The sequence below is a fragment of the Galeopterus variegatus genome, unplaced genomic scaffold, assembly GCF_000696425.1.
Source record: "Galeopterus variegatus unplaced genomic scaffold, G_variegatus-3.0.2 Scaffold3726, whole genome shotgun sequence".
Classification (NCBI taxonomy): Eukaryota; Metazoa; Chordata; class Mammalia; order Dermoptera; family Cynocephalidae; genus Galeopterus; species Galeopterus variegatus.
This window is the reverse complement of record NW_007729837.1, coordinates 191275-203026: the sequence shown is the minus strand read 5'-3', so window position 1 is coordinate 203026 and position 11752 is coordinate 191275. Positions and strand designations below refer to the sequence as shown.

The 11752-nt window shown below is 36.0% G+C and overlaps 1 protein-coding gene across 1 annotated transcript in view; it reads left to right on the top strand.

The window, feature by feature from the left end:
• Positions 1-684: 684 nt before the first annotated feature.
• The window catches only part of LOC103601417 (cytosolic carboxypeptidase 3-like), a gene marked incomplete at its 5' end in the record, with an annotated part of 23617 nt that continues 12549 nt past the window's right edge, over positions 685-11752 (top strand). Inside the window, 3 exons of the mRNA XM_008585821.1 lie at positions 685-771; positions 5379-5436; positions 9905-9976. Coding sequence (XP_008584043.1) covers positions 685-771; positions 5379-5436; positions 9905-9976 — 217 coding nt within the window. The remainder of the gene's footprint in view (positions 772-5378; positions 5437-9904; positions 9977-11752) is intronic.

Genomic DNA, 11752 nt, shown 5'->3' with positions numbered 1-11752 from the left:
TTCTACTTTCTATTTTAGCCATTATGATATGTATGTTGTAGTTTTAATTTGCATTTCCTAATGGCTTATGATGTTGAACATCACTTCATGTGTTTATTTGCCTGTTCCCCTGCTTAGCCTTCTCAGACACTACTTTGGAGAAGGTGTTGGGATACCTCCTTAGAGCCAGCATGGAATTTGAGGCTCCCACTCAGCCTTTGTTGGCATGGGTGACTATATGGGTCACAGTTTTTTCTGTGGTGTTAGGCATGAGTAGAACAGTTATTATCCAAAAGGTTTTGTTCTTTTTAGGCTGCCCCTCTTCTGGTCCTTTGGCTAGAGGACACAGGCTTTTGTTGGGTCTTTTAAAAATATTCATTCACTGGCATTTCTGAGTTACTGGCTTCTCCACCTTTAAGGCTGGGATATATGAGACAAAAAGGAAATCTAAGGAGTGCCACATCATTCTGCTTCTCTGCTCCTGAAATCTCTAGCTGTTCTGCCATCTCTTTTTACCTTTTAGAGCTTCTTATGTTTGTTTTGTGTAAAATATCTAAGGTATTTGGTTGTATGTAGTGAGAGAAATAGATACAAAAGTTCTCCATCTTCTTAGAAGTAGAAGCCTCAAGATAGTTTATGTCTCCATATATACTAACTTATATGTGTTGACTAAATATTGATTTTATATATGATTCATTTATCTAGATAAAAACCAAGAAAAAATACCTGAAAACAAAGAAGGAAAGGAATTCTATCTTAGCAAGCCACCAAAATGCCAGAGAAGAGCAAAAGGTAAATCGTCATTGATCTGGTTAAGTTTTTGAAAAAAATAAATGCAAGAGATTGGCAAGTTATTTTCTCTTCTCTTATACCCTAATTTTTCCCCCAGGGAAAGTTAGTGATTAAAATTTTACTCATATTATTTACTGTTTATACAAACACAAACAATCCTTGGCAAATGAGAGGTGAGTCTTATTAAGGTACCATATTTAAATTTCACTTATACTTATCTTACTCTAAAAAGTATTTAAGGATGCTTATTAACACGCACCCAGGGTGGCAAGAAGAAATTAAAACTAAGAAAAATTAAATGAGAATATAAGGGTATAAAAATAGATGGTGCTGAGAGATTGACTTCTACCATGACAGCATGAGGAGCTCTGAAAATCCATTCACCAGCAAAACTGGTGAAAATTATTTAAGGGGGAAAAAAAACCATTTAAAGTCTCTGGAAATGGTCTAATGGCATACAGCAAATTAAAAAAAAAATCTATTCAAGAAAATCTTCTAAAACTCATTAAAACAGCAAAAGCCTGTGGGATTTGAATCAAGACTGCTTCTTCCCTCCCCACCTCCCAGCTCAGTAAGACAGAAATGCCATTCCAGGCTAGTGCAGCCAAGAAAATAGGGCTCCTTCTCTCCACAGCTACAAGAGGGCTATCTTCCCAGGAGGGGCAGGATGTCAGTATTTTTTATCCTGCCTCCAGCTACCTGTTCCTAAGGCTAAATTCCAGTTGAATAAAGACAAGAGATGGGGGCTTCCTTCTTCTACTCAGAACCCCATTCATGGGATGAAAACTCACCTCGGGTGCTATACCACTGAGAATACTTGGGCCCTGATCATCCTTGCTTTGGCTTGTAAAATGGTGATTCCACACTAGAAGAGGCAATTGGAGAAGACCTAGGGCTACTGCCCTCCTTCCATCTATATCTCAGTTCCTAAACTAGGGATATGACTCAGAGAGCAGAGTGCCATTGACTCCACCTCCAGCTCCAGAGCAAAGGCTTAGAAACTTTGCCTTGAGGGAGAATCAGGCCATAAAGCAGATAGCCTAATGTCTTCCCAAAAGAACTGACTTTATTTGCAACAGAGCATGGAGAAATTCAAGCTTAAGCGCATCCTCAAAACCAGTGCAACTATGATAAAAAACAATTAAGAGGAAATTGGTAGATTCATTGGATATACAGGCTAAATTGTATACTAGCTAGTTTGCTAGAAAGAACTGGGGAAAGAGACAGCTGGGAGGAGCCCTACTGGGGTCAGAACAAATCTCAAACACTGACCTCCAGAACTGTTCATTCAAAGGAGCCTGAATTTGATTGGATTAGTCAGAAGAGCAAATTATGCCAGAGGGCATTGTTGAAGACAACAGAGCAATCAGCCAGAAATTAGTGGAGTTTAACAGCTGGGTGTGGTCAGGGAAAGAGACTTTCAAAGAGAGCCCTGCTAAATACATTGTCATCAGGGGGTGAATGTGGACATAGCCAGATATGCACTCCTGAGAACCAACACTGGAGTCTTAGCACTGCAGGAGGGAAATGAACTTATTAAAATAATACAGCCAGTTAACAGACAAATAAGCAAATAACAACAACAAGCCCTGGAAGAGGTGGGAGGAGGAAAACCAGTACCCAGAGTTCACTAGAATTGTCTAGTTGGAGAATAAGCCTGACAAAAACAAATGAAGGACAATTAAAGTGACATACTGAAAGAAAGTGAGCCAAAACGCCAGGGACAGATCAAGCTTTACTAAAGGAAAAGCATCTGCTGGGCTGCCCTCAAAATGGAGGACAGCACCAATACAGGGCACCAAGGGCTGGCTGATACAATCAAGGAGGGGCATTATGCTAATACGAAGCTATGTGACCAGGGTGGAGAATTGCACCCTTGCAAAGCAAAAGGGTTTCTGTTTTGCAGAAGTCAGGAGGCTTCTCCTAAAGGGAAGGGGGGAGGGGTTTGGTGCTGGAGTAGAAGACAAGGCCAGCAGCTATTTTGTGCTTATTGTGTGCACAATGGTGCCGGTCACGCCCAAGATCCATCACATACTTAGTTGAAAAATCCATCCTTGGATCCAGTCAATCAATCCATAAGCCTCTGTTACCTACAGAGAAACCAGTCATTGGAGAAGACCTGAGTACCACACCCAGAAGATTAGGAGATTTGTACTCAAACATCCAAACAAATAAAAAATATCAAAAGTTGGTTTGAAAATATAGTGGTGATCAAACACCAGTAGGAAATTTAAAGTGAGCAGTGACAAGATCATTCAGCAAATATTGGGCACCAAATACAGAGCCATCTGCTAAATGTGGATTGAATTAACAGAATCTAATTTCCAACAAACTTTTGAAATTATTTTTCTCTCTTACTCACTTAACTATTTTTTAAATTTTTTATTTAGAAATAATTATAGATTCACAGGAAGTTGTAAAAAAAGAATATGCAGAAGGTACCATGCACCCTTCACTCCTCTTCCCCCAATGTTAGTATCTAGTGTAAATATAATACTCTATCAACACCACAAAATTGACATTGATACAGTCCATAGAGCTTACTCTGATTATAAATATGCATGCACTCATTTGTGCACGTGTGTGTACAAACAGTTCTATGTAATTTTATCACATTTGTGTCTTCATATAACTATCACCACAATCAAGATACAGACTGTCTCATTACCACATAAGGCTCCTTCATGGTACCCTTCATAGCCACCCCTGCTCCCTTCACCCACAAATTCTAACCCGGAGCAACCATTTAATCTGTTCTCCATTCTAAAATTACATTATTTGAAGAATGTTATATGAATACCAGAAAGTTTTTTCTGGTAAAACCTCTAATTAATCTCACTGTGTGAAGTCATTTGTAGGACCCAATAACCAAAGCAAGGTTTAGTTTGGGGATTTTTTTTTTTTCATATATATGTATTGCATGAAACATTTATTTAGTTCTCTGTAGTCACATAGAGGTTTTTCTCATCTATCCAACTTATATTTAAGATAAAATATGATAAATTCCTCTATATTAAATGCTCATGTATTTGCATCTTTCTTAATTGGAGTTTTAAAATTGTCATGAAATCATAATTTATATGTAATTTAGATATTTCCAAATGGAAAATAATCTTTATTTGGTCAAATGCTTTCAGAAAATTGCATACATTCTAAGAATGCCCATAAGCAAATAGGAGTTTGTGGTCACTAATCCTGAAATTTCTTTTCTACTTATCTTGAAAAAAAAAAGAGTGAACAATCTCATTTTAACTAAAGTAAATGGCTGAGGACAACTTAAATCCATGCTCTTGAACTATTTGTTATTTTAATTGTTTGCTCGTAAGACATCAGCACATCCCAAAAATATTATTGGCAAATTATTTTTAAAGTATTTTGGTTAACTTTGTTTTCCACCAAAACACTCTCAGTCATTGATTTTGAAGACTTTCAGCAAAAGCAATTATAGATTACTATGGTTAGAAATTGTAGATCACATTCATAAGATCACCGGTGATATTTTTCTATGGGATAAATGTAATAGTTGATTATGACTCTCAGCATCATTTCACTCAAGTGATGAGGTCTAAAAATGACACCCAGATTTCATCAAATCAAGGCTTATTGCAAATAAATTTTCTTCAGCCTGATTTCACCCCTTGTCTCTCCAAATTCTAGTGATTACATATTGCTACTTTCAACTTTGTGTCATTTTTTCTAGAATATTTCTTTCTCTTTCCCTTCAATAATAAAGATTTGATTTTAAAATTTTTCTCTCATTTTCACACTGATTATAACAATTTTATCTGCCAATCAATTATACCTATAAAGAAATAGATTTTAGCTTTTAATTCTATTTCATGTTTCACTTATATTGTGCATGGATGTGCATTTCATGTTGGCAAAAATGTTTTTAATTTTTTCCTTCCTCAGTTCCTTTTGGAAAATTCTTTATAGTATTCATATGCCACAGATACAGAAACAAAAGTATGGAGCATTTTAAATGATTTCATGGTCACATAATGATTTGTAGACTAAAGATTAGCAATCCCAGTTCCAGTGTTTTGTGTTTCTTTTAGTCTAACTGGGTCATATTGGCAAGTCCTTTCAAGATAGAAAGCAGTGTCATATGTTTATGCTCTTCCTTACTCTGGACTTCTTTACAAGCTTCAAAAAATATTTTTTGTCTTTTGAATATAAACACAGTTTTGCAATATGTTTATATATTTTCATATAGTTTTATATATCTTTACCCATTTCACACTCTTATCCTCCTATGTCTTATTCTTCCAATTTAAGTGAGATTATAAGCATACCATTTTTTTCTATTCCATCTCTTCCACATCATAAATAAGTTACATGTGATGTGGAAAAAATTTTTAATCTCTTTGATGCCAAAATATAATATCAATATTTTCTTTTGTTCATTGATACAGGAGAAAAGTAATGTTGTGAAAGATACTAGCAGGTTCTGATTTATGAGCTATTTTTGGTCATTCTAAACCTAGAAGGATAAAATGAGAACTGTTTGTTGAAGACCCATCATACCATAAATCACATAGGAAATACACCTCATTTTCATGTTTATAACACAGTATTTTTTTCCTTCTGATTCTGTGTTCCACTAGGTCTATGGTAGAGGAAACTTACTGCAAAGAAACAAAGAATCAAATTCTGATGTGAAAGGTAATGTTCTGCTTCTACTTGCTTATAAACAATTAACTCATTTACTCAACAAACACTTTTTTGTGCCACAACTTTGAGGTTGTCACTGTGCCTGGTACTAGGGATATTAAGAAGTATATTAAAGAAGACCCCGGAATGTAAATTCCTTGTCTTCCCCTTGTTTTAATTTTGCAACTGGAATGTGCTTGCTTGTAAGGGACACCTAAGAGTGTGTTAAGTGTTAACAGTTAACTGCATCTTCAGCTTCTGTAATTCTGCGGTTTTGCCTGGCTGTCAGCTTTGTCTGTGTGTGAGAGAAGCTCTTCAGTGACTCTGTGGTCAGAGCCTGTCAGCTTGGCCTGTGTGTGTGAGACACTGGCAGGCTCCGTTTGCAGAAAGCCCCCTAACCACATTTTCTGCTTCTGTGACCCAGTTTAATGAAGCCCCTTACCCACATTGTGAAGCCCCCAGTTTGAGTAACTCTGTCTAGATACAGATAGAGCCAATAAGAAAGCTTGCATGCTTGCTCAAGAAAGGTATATAACCCCAGTTTTCCCTGCATTCGGGGCCCAGAAATTTGGAATGGGAGTTTACCTGGGACTGCTAGCATAATAAATCATCTGATTTCATCTCTCTGAGTGTCTGCGTTTCCTTGGTTGCTTTTTCCATAACAATATGCTGCCATATCTTCCCTGCAGGAATTCATCTTTTAATCAGGGCAGAAAAACACGTAAACAAGTTTTGCACAGTGTTACAGGGGCAATGCCAGTAGTCGATTCAGGGTTACCAAGGAGCAAAGAGAAAGGAGTAGTCAATTACGTTAGACGGTGGAGAGGTCCACCTATTTGAGGATAGCCCCAAGGTTTTGTTTTTGTTTTTGTTTTTTTTTTTTTTTTTTATTTTGTCAATATACAATGTATATGATTATTATGGCCCTTCACCGACACCTCCCGCCTTCCTCCCTCTCTCCCCTCCCCCCCAAGCATGTCCTTTCCGTTTGCTTGTTGTAACAACTTCAAAAAAGTATAGTTGTTATATCTTCTTCGCCCCCCACCCCCCCGGTGCTGAGTAGTATTCCATTGTGTAGATATACCACATTTTCTGTATCCACTCATCCGATGATGGACATTTGGGTTGATTCCAGCTCTTGGCTATTGTGAAGAGTGCTGCAATGAACATTGGGAAACAAGTGTACCTTCGACTTGATGATTTCCATTCCTTTGGATATATTCCCAGCAGTGGGATAGCTGGGTCGTATGGTAGGTCTATCTTCAGCTGTTTGAGGAACCTCCAAACCATTTTCCATAGGGGTTGCACCATTGTGCATTCCCACCAACAGTGTAAGAGAGTTCCTTTTTCTCCGCAGCCACGCCAGCATTTATCTTTCAGTGTCTTTTGGATTTTGGCCATCCTAACTGGGGTGAGATGGTATCTCAGTGTGGTTTTGATTTGCATTTCCTGGATGCTGAGTGATGTTGAGCATTTTTTCATATGACTGTTGGCCATTTGCATATCTTCTTTAGAGAAATGCTTACTTAGTTCTTTTGCCCATTTTTTGATTGGGTTGCTTGTTTTTTTCTTGTAAAGTTGTTTGAGTTCTTTATATATTCTGGATATTAGTCCTTTGTTGGATGTGTATTTTGCAAATATTTTCTCCCACTCTGTTGGTTGTCTTTTAGCTCTGTTAATTGTTTCTTTTGCTGTGCAGAAGCTTTTTAGTTTGATATAGTCCCATTTGTTTATTTTTCCTTTGGTTGCCTGTGCTTTTGGGGTCATATTCATGAAGTCTGTGCCCAGCCCTATTTGCTGAAGGGTTTCTCCTATGTTTTCTTTAATAAGTTTTATTGTTTCGGGGTGTATATTTAAATCCTTGATCCATTTTGAGTTGATTTTAGTACATGGTGAGAGGTATGGGTCTAGTTTCAATCTCCTGCAAATGGATATCCAGTTATCCCAGCACCCTTTGCTGAAGAATAGCCCCAAGGTTTTGAAACTCTTCTCCAAGCAGAGTATAGGGATTTATGCTTTAAAAACCATCTTGTTCCTTTCATTTTGTAACTAAATAGAGGATGAACCAGGAGAGAAATTAAATGATAGGCTGTTCACTTGCTTCTGCTGCAACCTGCTAAAAGTCTGATATGGGATCTTTAATGGACTAGGATCCCTGGTTTTTGTTTGTTGCTTTTTTTTCTTAATTTCTGTCACCTTATTTCTAGTTGAGGTCTTTTGGGGAAAAAAATCTCAAATTTAAGCAATATTTTGATTTTAATTATTTAATTTTATGTGTATATGTATTAGTTTATTATACATTTATATTGCACAACCTACATCCAAAAAGAATTTGAGGTAACTTAAAAATATATATACAGCATATATACTTGTACATATATCCATATAGTTTGTGATATAGCAGACTAATTAAAAATAGAAATGGAGATAAGAACCACACTAAGACGGTCCAGGTTTCCATCCTTGTACCAGCCAGCCAAAACAAAAGAACCATACTACAGAAAGGGGAGAATTCTGTTATAATTAAGATGGTTAATTCGCTTGAACTTTAAGTTAGCGATTCTTTCTGATAGTGATCAGCTAAGCAATTCGGTTGCTTTTTTTATGTAACTTTTATGTATTCTTTTGTTAAAAATTAAGTCAAAAATTAGAAAGAAAAATACAGCACTATTCACAATAGCCAAGATATGGAATCAACCCAAGTGTCCATCAACAGATAAATGGATGAAGAAAATGTGGTATACGTACACAATGGGATACTATTCAGCCATAAGAAAGAATGAAATCCTGTCATTTGTAGCAACATGGATGAGCTTGGAAGATATTATGTTAAGTAAAGTAAGCCAGGAAGGGAAAAAGAAATAACGCATGTTCTCACTCATGTGTGGGAGCTGAGAAAGTTGATCATGTAGAGTAGAGTAGATGGGCAGTTACCAGAGTCTGGAAGGGGAAGAGGGAGGACAGGGAGAGGTTGGCTAAAGGATACAAAGGTACAGCTAGGTAGGCAGAATGACATCTAGTGTCCTATAGCACGGTAGGGTGACGATAATTACAGCAACTTGTGTATAGTTTCAGTTAGAAAGAAGAGAGGAGTTTGAATGTTCCTAACACAAAGAAATGATAAATGTTTGAACTAATGGGGAAAAAATCAATGGTTGCCAGGGTTTCAGGAAAGGAGGGAAGAAGGGAAGGAGGGAGGAATGAACAGGTGGAGCACACAGGACTTTTAGGGCAGCAAAACTACTCTGTATGATAATGTAATGGTAGATACGTGACATTATGCATTTGGCAAAACTCATAGGACTGTGCAACACATAGAGGCAACCCTAATGCAAAGCTGAGTTAATAATAATACATCAGTATCGGTTCATAGTTCTAACAAGTGTAGCACACTAACATAAGATGTTAATAATAGGAGAAACTGTGTGTGCACAGGGGAGGATATGGGGAGTATCTGCACTTTCTGCTCAAACTAAAACGGCTATAAAAATAAAGTTTGTTACAAAGGGGGAGGAAAAAAAGGAAGTGTCATAGCTCAAAGGAAGAGTCTAAGGAGACATGACAACTAAATGTAATGCAATATTCTGAGTGAGATACTGGGACAGAAAAAAGATACTAGTAAATCTGATAAAATATGGAGCTCAGTAGATAAAAATGTACCAATATGATTTCATTAGTTGTGACAAATGTACCATACTAATATAAGATATTAGTAACAGGAGAAACTGTGTGCAGGGTATGTGGGACCTCTTATACTATTTTAGCAACTTTTCTGTAAAACTAACACTATTTTAAAATAAAAAGTTTATGTATACAGAAATAAAAATTGTTTGGGACGTTGGTGGCGTAGTGGTGAGAAATAAAAATTGTTAGAAACTTTTAAGGTAAAACAGGAAAAATTAAATATATGTTATATTTCACAAAAGATAAGGTTAAAAAAGTAAAAATCACATTTTACAAGATTTATTTTAGACATTTTCCTTATATCTATACACATACACTCCATGTTAATGAATCATATAATCTTCATGTTATTTTGAAACCTACTTTTTTCATTTAAAATTACCATATATTATAACCCCTTTACATGTGAATAAATGGTGGTAAAGTATTCCATTCTATTAGTTATCTTAATTTATTTAGCCACCCCCATTGTTATACTTTTATGTTGTTTCCAACTTTTTTCTATTGTAAACAACAATGAAAATCTTATAACTCTCTATTTGTGTGTATTCTTAATTATTTCTTTATAATATATTCCTAGAAAAGGAATTGCTGGCCCAAAAAGGTATGAACATTTTAAAATGCAACAAAAATTCATAAGATGTGAAGACCACTTATATTAATATCATTGAGCTAAACTACTAACTAGACGTTATTTGCTAGCATTTTTCATTTCTAAAAAAGATGAAAAATGTGAAATTTCAACAGGTCAGTGAATTACTTTCATGCTACTATGATCTTTTACTATCTTCTCTAGCTACAAGGCCAAATGTACCAGATGATTATACAGTGGATTACCTCAGAAGACAGTTGCCCGATCAAGGTTTGGGTGAGTAGAATAGGACGATAGACCTCAACGAGTGGTTACCTGTCATCTGAATGTGAGCAATATAACAATATGTCTCTGATCAAGTCCTACACATGGATTATCTTAAAGTTAGATAGCCAAGGAACAATTCACCTTCCCAGAAATTCCAAAATTCAATTTTTTTTTCTCTAGCTCTAGAAACACATAGGGGAAACCAGTTAAAATTCATTATGTGTCAACCTGCTCCTTCATAATTTTACCCAGTCCAAAAAAAAAAAAGAATATTTACCTCATTGTCTAATCTTTTCACTCCCATCTCACCAAACCTTAGAGCAGAGAGAACCCTTGAGAGTACTCTAGTGTCACCTCCTGCTCATTACAGGATCCAGGCTCATCCAACCTGCCATGGACTACACTTGGTGATAGTTCATTCCACTGTTAGAGAGCTACAGCATTGAAAAGTTCTTCTTGTTTTGAGTTAAAAACAGATGTACCTGTAAATTTCACCCACCTCCCTTAATCTGCCCTGTCTCATAACACAAATAGTGAAGAAGCCTTAAAAGTAAACAATTCTGACTCATTTTCCTTGAGGCAATGAGAACAATTGTAATACCTTTCTACATATTAGAGCTTAAATATTTTTTTAAAGCTATTATTTATTTCCCTGAAACTTTCCTTCCATTTCTTTCAACGATCCATAATACACCATGATTCAAGTCTCTTTACCATCTTATTTTACTTTTATCTGTTACTATTCAAGCTTAAATGAAACTATACACAGTACTGCAGATGTTGCCTAACAAGTGCACAATAAATCTCACTCTCATTTACTTCTTTCTACATACCAGATTTCTACTAATGCAGTTTAAGATTGTATTTGTCCTTTTGAAAATTATCATAAAATATTGACATATTGGATTTACATACACTCAAATCTACAATGTTTTATTTTAATTGACACATTGTAAATGTACATATTTATGGGGTACAATCTAATGTTCTGATACATATACATGTTGTATAATAATCAAGTCAGGATAGTTAGCATATCCATCACTTTATGCATTTATCATTTCTTTGTGGGGAGAACATTCAAAAGCCTCCCCTCTACCTGTTATGCAGTATACAAACTTAGCTGTTAACCATAGTCAACCTCCTGTGCAATAGAACACCATTGCTCCTATCTAATTGTAATCTTGCACCTGTTGGCCAACCTGTCCCTGTTTTCTCTTCTCCCCTCCCCTCCCCAGGCTCTGGTAACCACTGTTCTATTCTATGCCTCTATAATATCAACTTTTTTTTTTTTTTTAGACTCCACACACGAGTGAGATCATGTGGTATGGTTTTTCTGTGCCTGGCTTATTTCATTTAACATCCAGGTCCATCCATGTTGCTGCAAATGACAGGATTTCATTCTTTTTTATGGTTCAGTAGTATTCCATTGTGTATATGTAATACATTTTTTAATCCATTTATCCATTGTTGGACACTTAAGATGATTTTATATCTTGGCTATTGTAAATAATGCTGCAATAAACATGGTAGTGCAGATATCTCTTCGACATACTGATCTTATTTCCTGTGGGTATATACCCAGTAGTGGGATTGCTGGATATGTAGTTCTATTTTTAATCTTTTGTGGAACATCCATACCGTTTTCCATAATAGCTGTAGTAGTTTATACTCCCACCAACAGTGTACAAGTGTTACCTTTTATCCATATCCTTGGCAACACTTGTTTTCTTTTGTCCTTTTGATAATAGACATTCTTTTTTTTTTTTTTTTTTTTTTTTTTTT